The sequence below is a fragment of the Salvelinus alpinus genome, chromosome 31, assembly GCF_045679555.1.
Source record: "Salvelinus alpinus chromosome 31, SLU_Salpinus.1, whole genome shotgun sequence".
NCBI classification, from domain to species: Eukaryota; Metazoa; Chordata; class Actinopteri; order Salmoniformes; family Salmonidae; genus Salvelinus; species Salvelinus alpinus.
This window is the reverse complement of record NC_092116.1, coordinates 19,977,428-19,997,317: the sequence shown is the minus strand read 5'-3', so window position 1 is coordinate 19,997,317 and position 19,890 is coordinate 19,977,428. Positions and strand designations below refer to the sequence as shown.

The 19,890-nt window shown below is 42.4% G+C and overlaps 1 protein-coding gene and 1 pseudogene across 6 annotated transcripts in view; one reads left to right on the top strand and one right to left on the bottom strand.

Annotated features, from left to right (window-relative positions):
* Positions 1-9,100, bottom strand: part of LOC139561788 (rho guanine nucleotide exchange factor 11-like) — a 30,868-nt gene extending 21,768 nt beyond the window's left edge. For 4 of the 6 annotated variants that reach the window (XM_071379068.1, XM_071379072.1, XM_071379070.1 and 1 more), the window contains exons 1-15: positions 8,572-9,100; positions 6,838-7,091; positions 5,007-5,021; positions 4,198-4,289; positions 3,430-3,534; positions 3,290-3,339; positions 3,122-3,179; positions 2,689-2,876; positions 2,305-2,376; positions 1,712-1,819; positions 1,529-1,577; positions 789-826; positions 595-681; positions 322-384; positions 79-183 (exon numbers count right to left, since the gene is read on the bottom strand). In XM_071379068.1, the coding sequence (XP_071235169.1) occupies positions 79-183; positions 322-384; positions 595-681; positions 789-826; positions 1,529-1,577; positions 1,712-1,819; positions 2,305-2,376; positions 2,689-2,876; positions 3,122-3,179; positions 3,290-3,339; positions 3,430-3,534; positions 4,198-4,289; positions 5,007-5,021; positions 6,838-6,872 (1,065 nt within the window). In that variant the 5' untranslated portion in view covers positions 6,873-7,091; positions 8,572-9,100. The remainder of the gene's footprint in view (positions 1-78; positions 184-321; positions 385-594; positions 682-788; positions 827-1,528; positions 1,578-1,711; positions 1,820-2,304; positions 2,377-2,688; positions 2,877-3,121; positions 3,180-3,289; positions 3,340-3,429; positions 3,535-4,197; positions 4,290-5,006; positions 5,022-6,837; positions 7,092-8,571) is intronic. The other 2 variants (XM_071379071.1, XM_071379069.1) reach the window with 2 other exon arrangements.
* Positions 9,101-13,056: 3,956 nt separating this feature from the next.
* Positions 13,057-17,932, top strand: LOC139561787 (myeloid-associated differentiation marker homolog; annotated as a pseudogene).
* The last annotated feature ends 1,958 nt before the right edge of the window (positions 17,933-19,890 follow it).

Here is a 19,890-nt window from a genome sequence, read left to right as displayed (position 1 = left end):
ACGACACACACACCAGATAAGTTCCCATGTAAGAGGTGGAACAACAGTCAATAGCAGTCCTTAGGGTCAGACACTGACCAGTGAGTTGGGATCCAGTAGCTGGCTGAAGACATATCTCATGAACACCATCATATGGGCCGGTCGCGACTTGAGAAGCTCTATGTCCTGAAATGGACCGTCCATCTGAAGTAGGGAAAGAGAGAGGAAGGGGAAAGAGAGGGAGAGAGACGTAGAGAGAGAGAGATTCATATAGTTCCACAGATGTGAGATGCAGGATACGTAGATGAGGTAAGTGATGTTTGCTGATAAAGACGGTCTCACCTCATTGAGTGCATAGCTGTCGTCCTCTTCCTCCTCGGGGCCAATGATCTGAGTCTTCCCAGCCTGCCAAGAGACATGTCACAGAGGTCAGGATTAGGAAAATAAAACCTTTGGCGTGTGTGTGTATTTGTGTAGGAGACATTGTTCACATCACTGACTCAGACTAGAGGGTATATATGCAGTGCATGTGTACAAATCTTCTCACTGAATCAGAATCAGAATGCGTGTGTGTGAGTGGAAGAGTGTGTGTGTGTGTGTGTGTGTTGGTATCACCGAGTCAGAGAAGGTGTGTGTGTCGGAGCCCTGTCTCCAGCGTAGGGGGGTCCTGAAGGAGGGGGAGGAGTGGGGGCTCTCACAGGTCTGGGGGAGGAGAAGGACACACTCTCTCTCATATATATATATATATATATATATATATATATATATATATATAAAGGTCTGGTGCATCTGGTGCTAACATTACTTACCTGAAAGTCTCCTTCACTTGAGTCCACCGACAGCCGAGCTGCCGATAAATGGAGAAATTATATACATTTGTAGTGTTGGGAAAAGTACCCAATTGTCATACTTGAGTAAAAGTAAATACACCTTGGACACTGATCCTGATAGAAAGTGACTCAAGTAAAAGTCACCCAGTAAAATACTACTTGAGTAAAATGATTTGGTTTAAAATATACTTAAATATAAAAAATAAATGTAACTGCAAAAATATACTTCCGTATCAAAAGTTAAAGTATAAATCGTTTAACATTCCTTATATTACACAAAGCAGAGGGCACAATTTTCGAGTTTAATTATTTTTTTTACTGATAGCATGGGCTCCAACACTTAGACATAATTTACAAACAAAGCATTTGTGTTTAGTGAGTCCGCCAGATCAGAGGAAGGAGGGATGACCAGGGATGTTCTCTTGATAAGTGCGTGAATTACACGATTTTCCTGTCCTGCTAAGCATTCAAAATGTAACAAGTTCTTATGGGTGTCAGGGAAAATGTATGGAGTAAAAAAGTACATTATTTTCTTTAGAAATGTAGTGAAGTAAAAGTTGTCAAAAATATAAATAGTAAAGTACAGATACCCAAAAAATCTACTTAAGTAGTACTTGATTTATTTTAATTGTTTTACTTAAGTACTTTACATCAGTGCATTTGTATCATAAAAACGCACACAACTCAGAGAATCATAGACAAACAAATCATATACAAACCATCTCCTGCTATTACATAGTTGGACACAGCTTCGGGGCGAGTTCCATCCTTGAGAGACATAGAAATAACAAAGACGTTATAAACTAAGGTAATGACAATCTAATATATAGTATCTAGTGGGGAAATGAGAGATCTAGTTAAGCGTTGTTAGGGTTCTGTTGTCATGCACACAGGCATCTCACCAGATCTTGCTTGATTTTAACCCGCACTTGTTGGGCGCGCCTCTTGGCACTTTCGATTCGCTCCTCCAGTGATGGGGAGGGGTTCCGTGACAGCTCCTCCATCAAGTCCTGCGGGATTGGTCAGAGTGACATTAACAGAGGCACTGATAATGGTCAATGATGATTGGTCAAACTAAATAGATACTCTCATAAGCAGTGTCCTTACCATTGCATATTCAGTGGGCCACAACATTACAGCTAGAAATGCAACATATAGAACAGGTATGTCTATATTCCAGATCAGTGTCCATTCTAAGTGGGTTTGATTGTATGGGTTTGCAACATTTCTCCATATTCCCAGGTTTTCCAAAAATCTTGGTCGGAGAATTACAGATTTCCTAATAATTCTCTACTGATTCTGGGAATCGTTTAACAGAGACTTGAAACCCTGTGACTTAAATTAGATTTTTTATTTTTTTTCTTCGAATTTTCACTTCCTTGTTTATATTGTCACGATCAGCAAGGCCCCGCCCCAAAGGAATTTTCCAAGGGCGGGAAAAACCAGACCCCGCCCGAGCGCACCCCTGAAAACGAGTGCATCCTATGACTGTTACCTGGAGCTCAGCCTCTCCCTGTTCCAACATGTTCCTGAGGATCTCTGTGGCGTGTTTCTGTACATCTAGGTTCTAACACAATGGCAGAAGAGGAGAGGGAAAAGAAACGTTAGGCTCATAGGCTCATGTTGACCCATGTTATACCACATTGGTTTGAACATCTGGTCAGTATTATGGTCAAGCTGGTACACCAGTCAGTGTTTGTAAGGCAATGGTCCAGGAACAGTATTTATAAAGTGTCTGAGAATAGGAGTACTGATCTAAGATCAGTTCCCCTTTGTCTATATAATCTTATTCCTTATGATCCAAAAGCTATAACTGATCCTAGATCAGTACTCATTGTCTGAGACGCTTTATGAATACAGACCCAGATGTGGTGCTCACCTGTAGTGGTTTGTTAATTCTTTGGGAGGGGGTGCTGGTAAGTCCAGGGGGCAGGGGTGGAGGTGGTGGGGCTTCACCTTCCAGTGACGTCGTCTGATTGGGTAAGAGGTCAGCGGGGAGGGGTTGTAGGACGAGGGCGGCTGCTGAAGGGGGCGGTCCTTGAAGTGTCAGGGCAACATAAGGCCCAGCTGGAAAGAAAGAAAAATAAAAAGAGAGAGAGAGAAAGAAAGAAAGAGAGAAAGAAGAAGGAAAGGAGAAAGAAAGAAAAGAAAGAAAGAAAAAGGAAAAAAAGAGAAAGGAAAAAAAGAGAGAAAGGAAAAAAAGAGAAAGAGAATTTAATAAACAGCTGTTGGCAACGACAGCATACTGACAGCATAGACCTAAAGTCATCATAACCTTAACCATCATCGTTACAGAAACCAGTGACACTCACACTTGATGAGCTTCACCACCTCCTGGTGAGACATGGACGACACCAGCGAGCCGTTCACCTGAGAAAAAGAGAGAGAAGGAGAGAGAGAGTAAGAAAGAGAGATTGTATTGAGTCTCTGATGACCTAGACAGAGATGGTTTTTAGTTCAAGTTTGAAATGAGGAGTAACCTTTATGATTCTGTCTCCCTCGTGGACCCCTGCCTTGACCGCTGCACCACCTGCATGAAGAGACAGGTGAGAAACATTCCAGAACCATCATATAAGACGTGTAGAAATTAAGTCAGTTACTGTGTGGATGTGTGTCTGACCTGGTCGGACATTCTGCACCAGCTTGATCCTCTCGCCACACACGGTGAAGCCAAACCCCAGCTGGTCTTTCTGTACCACCACACATCTCTGAACCAGACCTGGACCTGAGAGAGGGAGGGAGAGAGAGAAGTAGAGAGAGAGAGAGAAGTAGAGAGAGAGAGAGAGAGAGAGAGAAGTAGAGAGAGAGAGAGAGAGAGAAGTAGAGAGAGAGAAGTAGAGAGAGAGAAGTAGAGAGAGAGAAGTAGAGAGAGAGAAGTAGAGAGAGAGAAGTAGAGAGAGAGAGAGAGAGAGAGAGAGAGAGAGAGAGAGAGAGAGAGAGAGAGAGAGATTAAGAGAAGACCATTCAAGTCAGTTGGGCATACCATGAACCAGTACTAAACTGCTATATCAAATCACATTTTCAAATCAAATTTTATTTGTCACATGCGTCGAATACAACAGGTGTAGACCTTAGCGTGAAATGCTTACTTACAAGCCCTTAACCAACAATGCAGTCCAAGAAATAGAGTTAAGAAAATATTTACTAAATAAACTAAAGTAAAAAAATGTAAGAAACAAAATTACATAACGAGTCTATATACAGGGGGCACCGGTGCCGAGTCAATGTGCAGGGGTAGAGGTTAGTCAAGGTAGTTTGTACATGTAGGTTGGGGTATGCCACATCTGTGCTACAAAACTAGCCTCATAATTACCAGACGGATGCATGAAACATTCATGTAAACTTGTGAGATCAGGTGGCTTGTGAGGCTACTACAAACCCCATGTACCTGTGTTCTCAGGGGGGATGTCAGCTGGAGGCTCCCTCTGCTGGCCGCTGGAGGTGTTGCGCTCCGAGTCTCCTATCGTCAGGCTGCTTAGCCTGGAGGGAAAGGCAGGACATGAGGAACGTGAGACAGAGTAGGGTGAAGTCGCCCCTAGACTCTGATCTTGGGTCCGTTTAGCATTTCCCCCACCAATGGTTAAGGTTAATACTGGGGGAGGGGAAGCTGATCCTAGATCAGTACATAGGGGGAACGTCACCCCAGAGCATGTGAGACACAAATAGGCTACACTGTGGAAGGATTAATCAATCAGGATCACTGGGAGGGCTGGGGAGAAGGAGAGGGATGTCTGGCAGTAGGTAGGAGAACGAGGGCGTGAAGAAAGAAGGAGCAAGAAAGGAGGGATAGACAAGATGAGATGGAGTGAGGTAGGAGGGGGAGAGAGTAAAGAAGAGTGGTATAGGGCAGGGACACAGAGGCTGCATCTCAAGTCGCCTTTCCCTGGATCCTATCTCCTTGCCTCCTTCTCAACCATATTGGAGAAGGTCCAAGATCCAAGATCCCTCTCCAATACATTTTGAGAAGGAGGCGAGGAGAGAGGATGTGAGCAATTGAGGAAATGTTTATTGAGCCAGAGCTATAGGTAGGTGGGGGTGGAAGGAGAAGAGAGGACACCAGAGGGTGGGTAGATAGATGGACAGAGTGCCAGAGCTTGGAGGAGAGATCATGTGAGGAGAGACTGCTGGAAGTAAAGTGCAGTATTGTAATCTGTGCTTAGTTTCTACGAAGCTCAACCAACTGAGCAGAAAACTCACCAAGCAGCAAAAGGGCTGAAAGCGAAGCGTCAGAAAGAGAGGGAACAACAGAGAATACAGAACGGGACCAAGAGAGAAAAGGAAAGAAAATCAGTTTAGGATAAAGTAGAAGACTTAAAGTGGAGAAACTCTGACAGACAGGAGATAGGGCTGGGAGATGTGGCCTAGCAATCATATCTCCATTATTTCAAACTTATGAGCCATTCACAATATATAAAGATATACCATTTTTTATGTTCTCTCTAAATAAGCGTTGTTGTACAATTAAAGGTCAAATACACTGCATTTCAAACAGTCAGCAATAATCTATGAATTCAGGGTTTGTGAAGTTATACCTAGGCTAAATATAAGCCTTCCACAACAATAAGACCCACTAATAATTTAATGATTTTATCAAAATAGTTTAACCTCTCCAACTGTCTGAAAAGCATGTTAGCCTGTCCACCTTGTTCAGATGTTGAAATCAAGTGGCCTACCTTATTCCTCAGAATGAGAACGAGTTGCCAATTCCTTATATAATTGTTCTTTATGCTTATTGCACATTTATAAAACACAGACTAGACAGCTAGTATAACAGTATTTGGCTAAAATGCTGCTAGCGGTACGTGGTATCCCAATGCAGATTATTCGTTATCCAGAATCAATGTTAATTGATACTCTTGTTTTATTAGTGTCTGTTCTGTGGGCAATTTGAGGAGTTGAGACTTAAAAATGGAAGAGTTAATTTATCCTCTATTACAGCAAAAATAATGTCTCAATGTGTTTTGGGGTCCATATGACCTACTCTGTTGGACCAAACCTCAAATGCAAATAGCGGAAGATGTGATCTCTCAACATTGAAGAATTTGTTCTTAACTGACTTGCCTAGTTAAATAAATGTATAAATAAATTGTTGGCGTGAGGCAGGGGGAGGGGCTTGGTGTGTGTGTAAACCATAGAGGAAGAGGCTAAGCTAGAGGTTTCACTCTCGCTAAAATATGTCCAAAATAAGCTGTGTTTCTATAGGCTTATTTTGGACCTAAACTTGTCGCCTGCCTTCCCGACTTTGGGACAACGATTCCCCACAGACAGACAGGCATGCACACAGAATAATGGGCAGTGAGCCATAAAGAACTTCACATCAAAGGTGATAAAGCTGCCTCCCAGCTGAGAATAGCCCTGTACAGAAGGCTAAGCTGAGGGGATCCCAATTTAACACAACATCCAACAGAGATGCACAAGCTTACAACTAGGCCTTCAATTTGTAATGGTAGAAGTAATAGGCTAATTAAGCAATAAGCCATGAGGGGCTGTGTGTGGTATATTGCCACGGCTAAGGGCTGTTCTTAAGCACGACACAATGCAGAGTGCCTGGATACAGTCCTTAGCCGTGGTATATTGGTCATATATCGCATACCCCTGAAGTGGCTCTTTGCTATTGTAAACTGGTTACCAACGTAATTAGAACAATAAAAAGTTATTTGTCATACCCAATCAGCATTCAGGTTTCAAACCAGTTTATAATATATTATGTTCAAATATCAGGGTTCTCCCCAGGATTGTTTAACAAGGTGGTACTTATTTATTTTCATTACAAAGTGGCACAGGTAGTCCACAAGGTGGCGCAGTGTCACTCTTACACACTTTAGGGAGAACCCTGATAATAGTCACTGGCTGCCTATCTGCAGTCACTGCCTCTCCCCTTCTCAAAGCACATTGCATTTCCCTCCCCTCTGATATACTCCTCCAAGGCATTTTGGGAAGGATACAAGGAGAGAGGACATGAGGAATTCGAGGATATACATTTGTCCCATCTGTCATTAGCACCACCATCACCAGCAGTCAGTCCTACCTGTCCAGTGTTGAGGTGGGGGTGCGGAGACTCATGGCTGCAGACGGCTCGAGCGCGTCCGTGTCGTCTCCTGCGGTCCAATTATGTCACAGCAGGGTGACCATCTCCTTTGTTCTTCAAATTTCTTTCGCAGAGTTCCACAGGGCTGCCGCCTGCTACGTTTCAACTCCTCACGTCAGCTAGTGGGGAGCTTATTCTGTTCCGAGAGCGCTCTGAACATCTTCCTCATGTTTTCACAGGCAATCTCCAAGTACCTTACAGTAGACAGTTGAAATGGGGACCCCGGCAAATTGATACAGTGTTAGAACTATCTAGTGCCACAGGAAAATATTAGAAATAGCTGGTGGGTGGGGGACACCTTTAAGGTGGGTGCCACCTTCAAGCAAGATGCATGAAATTCAGACACCACTGACTGTGCAATGTCTACTTTGTTCATTCAGTCTTAAGACAAAGTGTCATTACATAGCAATCAACACTAGCAACATGAACAAAAAAATGTAAATAAAGATTAATTTTTTTTAAAGGTAAAAGGCTTGTTGTTGGGTTTCCCCGTCTATTTTTTTACTGTTGTTTTTTTATCTTTACTTATCTATTGTTCACCTAATACCTTTTTTTACTTAAAAATTGCACTCTTGGTTAGAGCCTGTAAGTAAGCCTTTCACTGTAAGGTCTACCTACAACTGTTGTATTCAGCGCACGTGACAAATACACTTTGATTTGACGTGATAGCTGTCACAATAACTTCATCAATTATGACCTAGTGACAGTGATGCTTGGTTCACTGTCTGATATCTATGTAAACAGCTCCTATTCTATTTTCTGAGATACATCAACTAGTAAGCATCCAAAACGAATGACACAAATGCAATTCAAACTAGTATCCCAACATTAATATCATTCAAATCTAAATAACGTTTGAAAATATATTCTTCTAGTTGATTATGTTGACACTGCCAAGCCAATTAACGTCAGACAACTCTACTCGCATTATCCTCAGTAAATTGGTTTCCATCCCCTGCGAGCTAAATTTAGTTACAGAATCCTTAATGCTAGTTTACTGGTGTGGCTCTTTCAGAAGACCAATAGTACATGTTTGTCTGTTTCAAGAACTTGGCTAACGCTCAATGTGTTCCAGTGAACTGTTCCAAGAAGCTGGCTAACTGCAACAAAGATATTGCACAATTCAAACCGTCTCGTTCAATACATACACTGGTGCAGATTACCTAGCTAAGTGTCCAGTTTGTTATCTAGCTTGTTTGAGAGAAGGCTATCCGCTGTAAACAGAATGGCATCTGACCTGACTGGACGTTGCACTGCAACACTACACCACTAGCTTGACATTGTGGCTAGAAGCTGGAGCTTGTGTATTGCTAGTTAGCAATGCAAAGTTAGTTAGCTACTTTGCCAGGGCTAGCTGTTGGCATGTCAGTGAACGATGCAAGGAAATGTTTCTGATAAACTATCCCAAGCAGACAAGCTAGCTGATGTTATTGACATCCAGGATAAAATGCAGTGATGTTTGCCAGCTGACTAGCTAACTAACGTTAGTTAGCGCCTTACATCAAGTTAGCCATAACCATAAGGCTGGCTTACCATCATTTCAAGCACTATAGACAAATATTGTTTTGATGTAAATGAAACACTTGCTGTTGCCAACAAACTGACGGTTATTACTGCAGCACTCACTTGTGTAGAGAATACTTGTTTTTTGATAAGCAAATAATGGATGGTTACCTAGTTAATTCTGATAGAGGCCGAATGCCATCCGCGACATCACGTACGCTCTGTGACTGGGCACAAGCGCGTTCTCGTCGTCTATAACGCTGACGCGACAGGGGTCTAGCTCAAATGCATTCGCAAGCTAGAATCTGAAACGCAGCGACTGAGGCCAGTTATCCCTCTGGAATGTAATAATATGTCCAGTGCCCTCTTATTCGTACAATGTGTTCATTAAACTTGCATTCATTTCTTTATGGAAAGACAGTCCATTCGATTCGTCGTGGCTTTCCAAACAACTCGCTTCATATGATCAAACTGGTTCATTCCATTAGGTGAGGTCCTATATTTCCTCGCATTCCCTGATTAATCCACATTTCTGATTGCATTAATATGTTCATGTATTTAATTGCAGCCTTCAACCCGATGTTCCATATTATGTTGTTATTAACCAATCTAAATCCATTAGCTAGCTAGTCCTCTCCCAGACAGTATTTGGTAGTTGTGTATGGATATCACACCATGTCCGAAGAGCAAGACAAACACAAGACGTCACCAACTGGTCATACTCCAGTATTGCAACAGTCCATACAGAATGACCGGTCACCAGAATGACCGGTATTGTATCAATACAGCCTATTAACAGCTAAAACGTTATGTATAATTTGTTATTTATTAATGTTTTTAAAGAACAGTGTATCGAGATGGAAATTACCTTTGCGTTGGTGCAGTCAGATCTATAGCAGGCATGCTCTCTGATGGGAGGCAACAAAGTGATTAACTGTTTGTTCCATCAGAAGATGCGTCCCCATCAGAACATTCCCTCAATGAGCTTCCACCACTTCTCCACACATTTAGGCCATGTTCAGTTGCCAAACGTTGTTGAACGTTTCCATGAATTAACACAGACACATGCATACACACACGATAACATACGCACTAGACACACGTACACATGGATTTTGTGTTGTGGATATGTGGTACAGTAGTAGAGTAGTGGCCTGAGGGCACAGCACACACTTAATGCGTTGTGAAAACTTTTGTGGACGTATAGTAATGTTTTTAAAATGGTATAACTGCCTTCATTTTGCTGGAACCCAGGCGGTGTAAGATCTGACCTGCGTCAGCAACGCCTAGGCACAGGAATGTGACCTATGTCTGCAACTGGGGGCTGAACCAGGACACAAAGTTTTGGAACGTTTAGACATGCAGTATGTGTTAACATGCCTCGCCGACATGTAGAACAACGAATCATTGTCAGTTCTATTTGTATTTGTATTTAAACTGAGCAATCAGGGGAGAAGGGCCTTGGTCAGGGAGGTGACCAAGAACCCGATGGTCACTCTGACAGAGCTCCAGAGTTACTCTGTGGAGATGGGAGAACCTTCCAGAAGGACAACCATCTCTGCAGTAATTCACTAATCAGGCCTTTTTGGTAGAGTGGCCAGACAGAAGCCACTCCTCGGTACATGACAGCCCGCTTGGAGTTTGCCAAAAGGCACCTGAAGGACTCTCAGGCCATGAGAAATAAGATTCTCTGGTCTGATGAAACCAAGATTGAACTTGTTGGCCTGAATGCCAAGCGTCACGTCTAGAGGAAACCTAGCACCATCCTTACGGTGAAGTATGGGGGTGGCAGCATCAAGCTGTGGGGATGTTTTTCAGCGGCGGGGACTGGGAGACTAGTCAGGATCAAGCGAAAGATGAACGGAGCAAAGTACAGAGAGATCCTTAATGAAAACCTGCTCCAGATCGCTAAGGACCTCAGACTAGGGCGAAGGTCACCTTCCAACAGGACAATGACCCTAAGCACACAGCCAGAGCCCAGACTTGAACCCGATCGAACATCTCTGAAGAGACCTGAAAATAGCTGTGCAGCGATGCACCCAATCCAAGGTGACGGCGTTAGAGAAGATCTGCAGAGAAGGATGTGAGAAACTCCACAAAAACATGTGTGCCATGCTTGTATCATCATACCCAAGAAGACTCGAGACTGTAATCACTGCCAAAGGTGCTTCAACAAAGTACTGCGTAAAGGGTCTGAATACTTATGTAAATGTGATATTTCTGTTTTTTATTAGTGATACATTTTTTTAAATAAAAAAAAATGTTTTTGCTTTGTCATTATGGGGTGTTGTGTGTAGATTGATGAAAAATAACAATTTAGTCAATTTTAGAATAAGGCTGTAACTTTAAAAAAAATTATATATATATATAAATATATATTTAAAAAAATCTGAATGTACATTATAGCAATCCGCAAGTCTATGACGTGCACGCAACCATTGGTTGATGCATGCAACGTCTAAGCACGGGAGCGCGACCATAACCTACTCTTTAAATACACGGGGACATTCCAGAACATCGCCGATGGGGGCATGAGGATGAAGGCATGAATTCATATCATACTACCAAATGTCGCATGGGAATTTGTGAGAAAATCATTTTCGCTAGCTAGATGAAGTGGTTGTGCTGCGTAAAAGTGCGCGTCCCGGCTCCGAAAAGGTAACGGGAAGAAATATGAAAATGCGAGATAAAACAAGTAGGTAAGAATAACATGTATTATTTTTATATTGCTATTCATATCCCAGTGGCATCTAGATGAGAGAGAGATGATTTGGGCAAGTACCACACCTACCACTGCATCCAGCACATCCTCCTAACCACACTTCTATCTCATCTCAGTTTGGTTGTTTCGCTCCCTCTACCTCTAGATATGAGTAACTAGGCCCCCATTGAACAGGGGGATGGAATACGGTATTGACACTATGGGACAGTTTCCCAGACACAGATTTAGTTAAGTCCTGGACTAGTCTAGGAGTATCCTTGGTCTATCTGAGTCCGAGAAACCAGCCAAGGTGGTCCATTTGTCTTACCCAGTTTTATATCACAAACTTGTCATTTCTGTGTGGACCCGGTCTACAGGACAGTACGCTACATTTGTATCTGGGCCACATGAGATTGGTGGCATCTTAATTGGGGAGGACGGGCTCTTGGTAATGGCTGGAGCGGAATCAGTGGAATGGTAACAGAAACACATGGTTTCTATTTGTTTGATGCCATTCCATTTGCTCCGTTCCAGCCATTATTATGAGCCGTCCTTCCCTCAGCAGCCTCCACTGGTCTAGGTCCCTCTAGATCTGAGATGTAGACATTAGTTCAGCTTCCTGTGTATTTCTCCCTTGCCCCAGAGAAGAAGGGAGGCTCTTAAAGAGCTCTTCTCTGGCTAATAGACCCAGTAATGAGGGACTTACAGTAACAAGGCATTAGGGAAGCCAGGCTTAGAGCTAAACACACTGAAGAGGAATGTGTTGCTGAGAAGCATATGATGAGGATGATTGTGAAGTATCAGACTGATGCTATCAGTGTACGTTGCATTCAGTTAATTGAATGAAAACATTTGATGAGTATATTAGATGTGAGTAAAACACTGCGTCCCACATGGCACCCTATTCCCAGATATAGTGCACTACTTTTGACCAGGCCCCATATGGCTCTGGTCAAGAGTAGTACCCTATATAGTGAATAGGTTGTCGTTTCAGACACCGGCAATGTCTAGGAAGGCTAGTTGATTTAGGAGAATATTAGCTTTGGCCCAATGAAAAAGGATGACGCTGAGAGACTAGTGGTGAGCTGTGAGACTGACAGTAAACACCAACGCCACCAGAGGGCGACGACGTCAAGGAAGACATGCCTTCTTCTTTCAGACTGAATTCAAGGAGTGCATCTCAATTGTAATTTCTTGACTCCTCGCATCCTCTCTTCTTGCCTCCTCAAAATGGAGGAATCAAGGAAATACAATTGAGATTTACCCCAGGGCTTTCTATCTCCTCATTACTGTGTGTATACTGACTAGCCTAGTACAGGTTACAGCTGGAAGAGTTTTCTCTCTCTGACTGTCATATCATCATTAGTGTGAGAATAAATGTACTGGAGTAGAACATGTGACTAGGAGGGCGACGTGGTAATCAATTAACAGGCCTAACAACCAAAATAAGCTGGGTTGTATTTGTTAGTGCATAACGTAGCAAACATGTATTGCACCATAGCAAAAGGTTATACACCGTAGCAAAAGGTTTTACACCGTAGCCAAATGTTTTGCAATGGAAAACAAGTTTCTGTTTAGACCAATTGAGGTAGTCCCTCTCAGTTTCAACCCATTTGCTTTAGTGTCGTCCTAGTGAATATGACGACCCTGCTCTCAGGCATATAAACATTTACTGAGAGTCATGTTGATGGAATGTGTGTACCAGACTAGGAGAGTATGTCCTCAGGTGCAGACAGAAAATAAGTGGCTGGGAACCATTTCCAAGAATTGCTCTCATGTATAGAAATGTAAAACCGAAAGTCATGTTAATAGTTTCAGTTTCCCAGTTCTGGATGCTCTGTGAATCACCTGGCCCTAAATCTCTCTTTGTTTCTTATGTTCTTGCAGAATACTGGATGAGGACAGGATAACACTGATCCCCTCCTCAGACACAACTAAAGATTCTGAACAAGTGAACTTCTACTGTATTAATACTGTATTACAGTACATATTCCCCACTCCCTTGTATAACACCTCCCATCATACCGTTGATAGTGTTGCTCATCTCCCAGCTGCTGTGGGTGAGTGTGGCTGCCCTGTTCTTCTCCTGCGTCATCTTCAGTGTGTCGGCCCACGGGGCCTCACTCTCCCTGGTGGGAGACTGGTGTGTGTTCTGCTAAGCTTTCAGCTTCACCAGAACCCTGCTGGTGCTGCTGGTGGAGCACTTTGGCCTCCAGGCCCGAGGCCCCGTCTCCTGGAATAACGTCCACATCACCATGGCCTGCTACGCCACCCTGCTCTGGCTCTCTGCCTCCATCATCTTCCCCGTCTACTTCCTCAAGGGACAGCAGAACCACAGGGAGGCCCGAACAAACGCATCTCCTCCAAAGTCTTCTCCTGCCTGGCCACGTGGCCTACCTGTGGGAGTTGACCCTGCAGGGTGAGGTGGCGGGCTGCATGGCCACAGCTTCAGGCCTGCTCAAGGTGTAAAAGACCTTCATGGCCTGCATCATCTTCATGCTGGTCAGCGACCTGGTGTCGTACGATCAACACGCAGCTCTCAAGTGGTGCATGGCAGTCTACTGTATCTGGTTCATCCTGTCTGTGGGTGTGGTGGTGCTGTGTGTTGGAGAGTGTATTGGCTGCCTCCCATTCCACTTTACACGCTTCCTGTCAGCCTACGGTCTCCTGGCTGATGTCATGTACCTGACCACCACCATCATCTGTTCCGTGTTCCAGTTTGACAAGCGTTCCAACCAAACCTGGCAGCAGCCCACACTGGTGACAGTTGCCGTGCTCACTGCTCTCAACTTCCTGCTTTACCTGCCCGACCTGGCCTACTCCGCACACCTGGTGTTTGTCAGTGTGTCAGAGAGGAGAGAGGAGGGAGAGGAGGAGGGAGAGAAGCTACTGTGTAAAATGTATTCAGTTGCTCTTTGAAAATGTGAAAGTTTATCTTTATCTTCATCAAGCAAATGAAAAGACAGCTCAATAATATCTGACTGACTGTAGATCATTTATTATTTGGGCTACAGTTAGGATAATAAAACATTTTTTTAAACAACAATGCTGGAATGTGAATATACCTGCACCATCAGAGGCATATTTCAGAAATGTCACCTATGTATTTCATTACATAGGTTATTGTTAGGTGATTGTCACATTAACAATGTACCGTTGCAACAGAACAGGCATTTTGAAAGTTATTTCCCACCAAGGTATCTATGTGTGCTGATGTGATCAGCCTGTCAGAGTGTCTGAGTGTCTGTTTGAGCTGCTCTGCTAGTGTGTTGCTCGTGTTTTGAAGCTAAAATGAATTTTTCTGCCGTGTTTGATGCTCTTTACCTTTCTGTGTCACCAGAGGATTTTAACTCCACAGATAAATGATTAGACTGTATTAGTGATCTAAATACTTGAAAGGCTCACAACTTCCTCCAGCTAAATCAAGACAAAACAGAGGTACTTATTATTGGAGCCAAAGCACAGAGACAGAATCTGGCCGCACATTTTAATTCATGGGCAATAAAGATAAAACACCAGGTTAAAAACCTTAGTGTTATTTTTGAATCTGAACTCAATTTCAAATCACACATTAGAAATGTGTTCAAAATAGATTTTGCCAAAGTGTGTCCGTTTTTATCTCACGCTGATACAGAGAGACTCATCCATACTTGTATTACGAGTAAGCTTGACTACTGTAATGCTCTCCTGTCTGGTCTACCCAAGAAAGCCATTAGTCAACTGCAAAACCATACAGGATGCTGCAGCACTGGTACTGACCAAGATCAGATGGAGAGCACACATTACACTGGTTTTAAAGTCTCTGACTGGCTGCCTGTGAGTTTTAGAATACATTTTAAGATGATTCTATTGGTTTTCAAATCAATCCATGGTTGTGCACCCCAATATATATCAAACATGCTTTTAAATGATGTACCCAGTAGGTCCCTCAAGTCCTCTGGCAATGGCCTTTTAACTATCCCAAAGCCTAGAAACAAGAGACATAGAGAGGCAGCCTTTAGTTACTATAACCCCTGCCTCTGGAATAGCCTGCCGGAGAACCTGAGGGGGCCGAAACTGTGGACACATTTCTAAGGGATTTTAAACCACACCGTTTTAGCTTTGCTTTTCCTTAGAGTGCTTTCTAGTCATTCAGCTGTAATATTTTGTATTTAATTGTTTTATGCTTGATGTGTAGTAAATATTAAAATATGTTATTTTCTTATATTAAAATATCTTTCTTTTCTTATATGTTCTTTTCTCATTTAAACTCAGTTTTTCACAATTCCTGACATGTAATCCTAGTAAAAATGCCCTGTCTTAGGATCACCACTTTATTTTAAGTATGTGAAATGTGAGAATAATAGTAGAGTGAATGATTTATTTCAGCTTTTATTTCTTTCATCACATTCCCAGTGGGTCAGAAGGTTCCATAAACTCAATTAGTATTTGGTAGCATTGCCTTTAAATTGTTTAACTTAGGTAAAACGTTTCAGGTAGCCATCCACAAGCTTCCCACAATAAGTTTGGTGAATTTTGGCCCATTCCTCCTGACAGAGCTGGTGTAACTGAGTCAGGCTTGTAGGCCTCCTTGCTCGCACACGCTTTTTCAGTTCTGCCCACACATTTTCTATAGGATTGAGGTCAGGGCTTTGTGATGGCCACTTCAATACCTTGACTTTGTTGTCCTTAAGCCATTTTGCTACAACTTTGGAAGTATGCTTGGGGTCGTTGTCCATTTGGAAGACCCATTTGCGACCAAGCTTTAACTTCCTAACTGATGTCTTCAGATGTTTCTTCAATATATCCACATACTTTTCCTCCCTCATGATGCCATCTATTTTGTGAAGTGCACCAGTCCCTCCTACAGCAAAACACCCCCACAACATGATGCTGCCACCCCCGTGCTTCACGGTTGGGATGGTGTTCTTCGGCTTGCAAGCCTCCCCCTTTTTCCTCCAAACATAACGATGGTCATTATGGCCAAACAGTTCTATTTTTGTTTCATCAGACCAGAGGACATTTCTCCAAAAAGTGCGATCTTTGTCCCCATGTGCAGTTGCAAACCGTAGTCTGGCTTTTTTATGGGGGTTTTGGAGCAGTGACATATTCCTTGCTGAACGGCCTTTCAGGTTATGTTGATATAGGACTCGTTTTACTGTGGATATAGATACTTTTGTACCTGTTTCCTCCAGCATCTTCACAAGGTCCTTTGCTGTTGTTCTGGGATTGATTTGCACTTTTCGCACCAAAGTACGTTCCTTTCTAGGAGACAGAACGTGTCTCCTTCCTGAGCGATATGACGGCTGCGTGGTCCCATGGTGTTTATACTTGCGTACTATTGTTTGTACAGATCAACGTGGTACCTTCAGGCATTTGGAAATTGCTCCTAAGGATGAACCAGACTTGTGGAGGTCTACAATTTTTTTCTGAGGTCTTGGCAGATTTCTTTTGATTTTCCCATGATGTCAAGCAAAGAGGCACTGAGTTTGAAGGTAGACCTTGAAATACATCCACAGGTACACCTCCAATTGACTCAAATGATGTCAATTAGCTTCTAAAGCCATGACATAATTTTCTGGAATTTTCCAAGCTGTTTAAAGGCACAGTCAACTTAGTGTTTGTAAACTTCTGACCCACTGAAATTGTGATACACTGAGTTATAAGTGAAAAATCTGTCTGTAAACAATTGTTGGAAAAAGTACTTGTGTCATACCTTTCTTGCCTTTCTTATTGTGCTTAGAGTGGAGAGGTACACAGTCCACGAGGAACAAGTCATCACAAAAATTGAGGAATATTTGTCACCAGAGACCTTACAATATTCTACAGTCCTATTCATTCATGGTTACCAGCTCAAAAGTACAACCATTGAGGATTTTGTGAAAACAAATAAGAAACTGAGTGAGCTTGTGGAGAAAGGTGGAGGCCGTTGTCACGTCATCGATACCTGGAACAACAGTCAGCAGGGTCAGTACAGGAACAACCAGTACCAAGTAGCAGAGTTACTCAGCACCATAGAGAAGATGGTGAGAGAGAACAGAGGAGGGTGCTACACCAACAAGTTGCTCGAAGCAGTGAAGGGGGAAATAACAGTAGAGATAGAAAGTCTTACAGAGGAGTCAAAAGGCCAGAAGTCACCGGAAGAGGCCAATAAACAGGCCACTGAAAATGTGTGGAAGAGACTCCTGATCAAATTGGCAGGGATAGCAACAGGGACAATAGTGGCAGCTCTCCTTGGGGTTGTAGGGGCAGTAGCATTAGTTTTCTCAGTACCCAAGATAACTGAACTTGAGGCAGGAGGACTAGGAGCAGCAATAACAGTAAGCATCGCTGGAGGATTTGTTGCTGGGGGAGCAATAGGAGGGGGGATGATAGGAGCTGCTGCAGCAGAGGATGCAGAGACACCAGGAGAGGCAGCAAAGAAAACAGCTGAGGCAGTCTGGGAAGTGGGTAAGTATATCTTGGAGGAGGGTAAAGGTATTTTGGACAGTGTAAGAGGTGTGTCGGAGGGGTACAGCAAACTGAGGTTGTGTGAAGAAAAGAAGATGCAGGAGCACTCTAGGTATAAAAATACACAGGTGAAATGAGTGAATGAGTGATCACAACATGTTTCAATAGTTTACTAAACACATCAGCCACTACTATATGACAGAAGAAGAAAAACTGTTCAAACAAATAATAAACATTTCAGACAAATCAAACCTTATGTTATTGTTTTAACATAATTACAGTAGCAAATGTTTGATTTCAATGTTTTAACAGAATTACAGTAGCACATTTCATATTTCAATGTTTTACAGAATTACACTAGCAAATGTTTGATTGCTAATTTAAAATGATTAAAAGAAAACATTTTGTTTCAATGTAAATGATGTAATGAGTAAAATGAAAAAAAGCACATACAAAAATAACACATTATATATAACATGAATGATTATAACATGTCATTATAACACTGTATAAGTTGAAAGAACTGGAGACAGAGAAGTGGCTCATAAAATCGTATTTCCCAAGGCATAGATTTGATATCAGGGTTTCCCTTTTTACAGCCTAATAGCTTATAGTTCATGGAAATGTAGTCAGTGACATCACATCAATTGTAGAAATATTGACTTTATTACAAACAAATCTTGATTACTTTTTATATGATTACTTTGATTAAAAAAATATTTACTCTTTTAAAGGATTACAGTAGGATTGTGGACTGGCTTGTATTCCATACTCTGTTTATTATAATTGCTTGCAAAAACAATAAAAGAGATAAAATAAAATAACATTTTATTGGTCACATACACGTGTTTAGCAGATGTTATTGTGGGTGTAGCGAAATGCTTGTGCTTCTAGTTCCGACAGTGCAGCAATATCTGACAAGAAATATCTAACAATTTCACAACATCTACCCAATACACACAAATCTAAGTAAGGAATGGAATTAAGAATATATAAATATATGGACGAGCATTGTCAGAGCAGCATAGCCTAAGATACAGTAGAATAGTATAGAATACAGTTCATACATATGAGATGAGTAATGCAAGATATGTAAACATTATTCAAGCAACATTATTAAAGTGACTAGTGTTCCATTTATTTAAGTGGCCAATGATTTCAAGTTTGTGTATTTAGGCCTCTGTGCTAGTGGTGGCTATTTAACAGTCTGATGGCCTTGAGATAGAAGCTGTTTTTCAGTCTCTCGGTCCCAGCTTTAATGCACCTGTACTGACCTCGCCTTCTGGATGATAGCGGGGTGAACAGGCAGTGACTCAGGTGGCTGTTGTCCTTCATGATCTTTTTGGCCTTCCTGTGACACCGAGTGCTGTAGGTGTCCTGGAGGTCAGGTAGTTTGCACCCAGGGATGCGTTGTGCAGACCTCACCACCCTCTGGAGAGCCCCGCGGTTGTGGGCGGTGCAGTTGCCGTACCAGGTGGTGATAAAGCCCGACAGGATGCTCTCAATTGTGCATCTGTAAAAGTTTGTGAGGGTTTTAGGTGACAAGTGTCGTGGCTGAATCAGAATTAGTTAGGTAACATAGATAAATAAGATGTTTTATTTTATTATTGTCATTAGAACGTCTTCTTTTGGACTATACTGTTGGCAGTTGCAGTTATCCCTTCTCAACTAGGGCTTAGCCACTTGGGGCCCAGAGAGGGGAGAGGTCAGGCTTGTCTTCATATGTCAATGTATCTGTTAAACCATGTGATGCTATGAAGAATATCAGAAGGGGAGGAGGACAGAATGGAGGCTTGTCTTCTTATGGGAATGTGTCTGTAACTATTGTATGTCCCCTCTGAAGTTGCCCTTATCTTGCCTAGTATATGACCTAAGAGGCTCACTGTCTTTTCTGAGCTTGTCCAGGAGGGGGTGTATTTGAGATGGGAGTATCTAGAATTGACAATTGATATATGCCATTGGATGAGGTAATGTTTTGGTACCAAGCACGAGATTGGAACCTCGTCTAAAGAGACCAAACTGAACGATAATTTATAGCTAATGCTATCTGGATGGGATACTCCTCTTTCAAGTAATAGGTTCTTTGTAATGTTCCTAAGATCTGTTGTTCGTCATGTGAGTTGAGAGAGGTGTGTCTTGGCTATAAATGATACTAAGAATTGTTTTGTAGGGACTCTCAGAGAATTCATTTATAGACACTGAATTGATCTGAGAGTCAAAAAGGGCTATGGTGAAGCTCATATATAATTAAAGATGGACTTTATAATATAACTCTGTGTGTGGTTGGCTCTCTCATCATTGAGTAATACAGGAAATTACCACGACACAAGCCAAATTTCTTCAGCCTCCTGAGGTTGAAG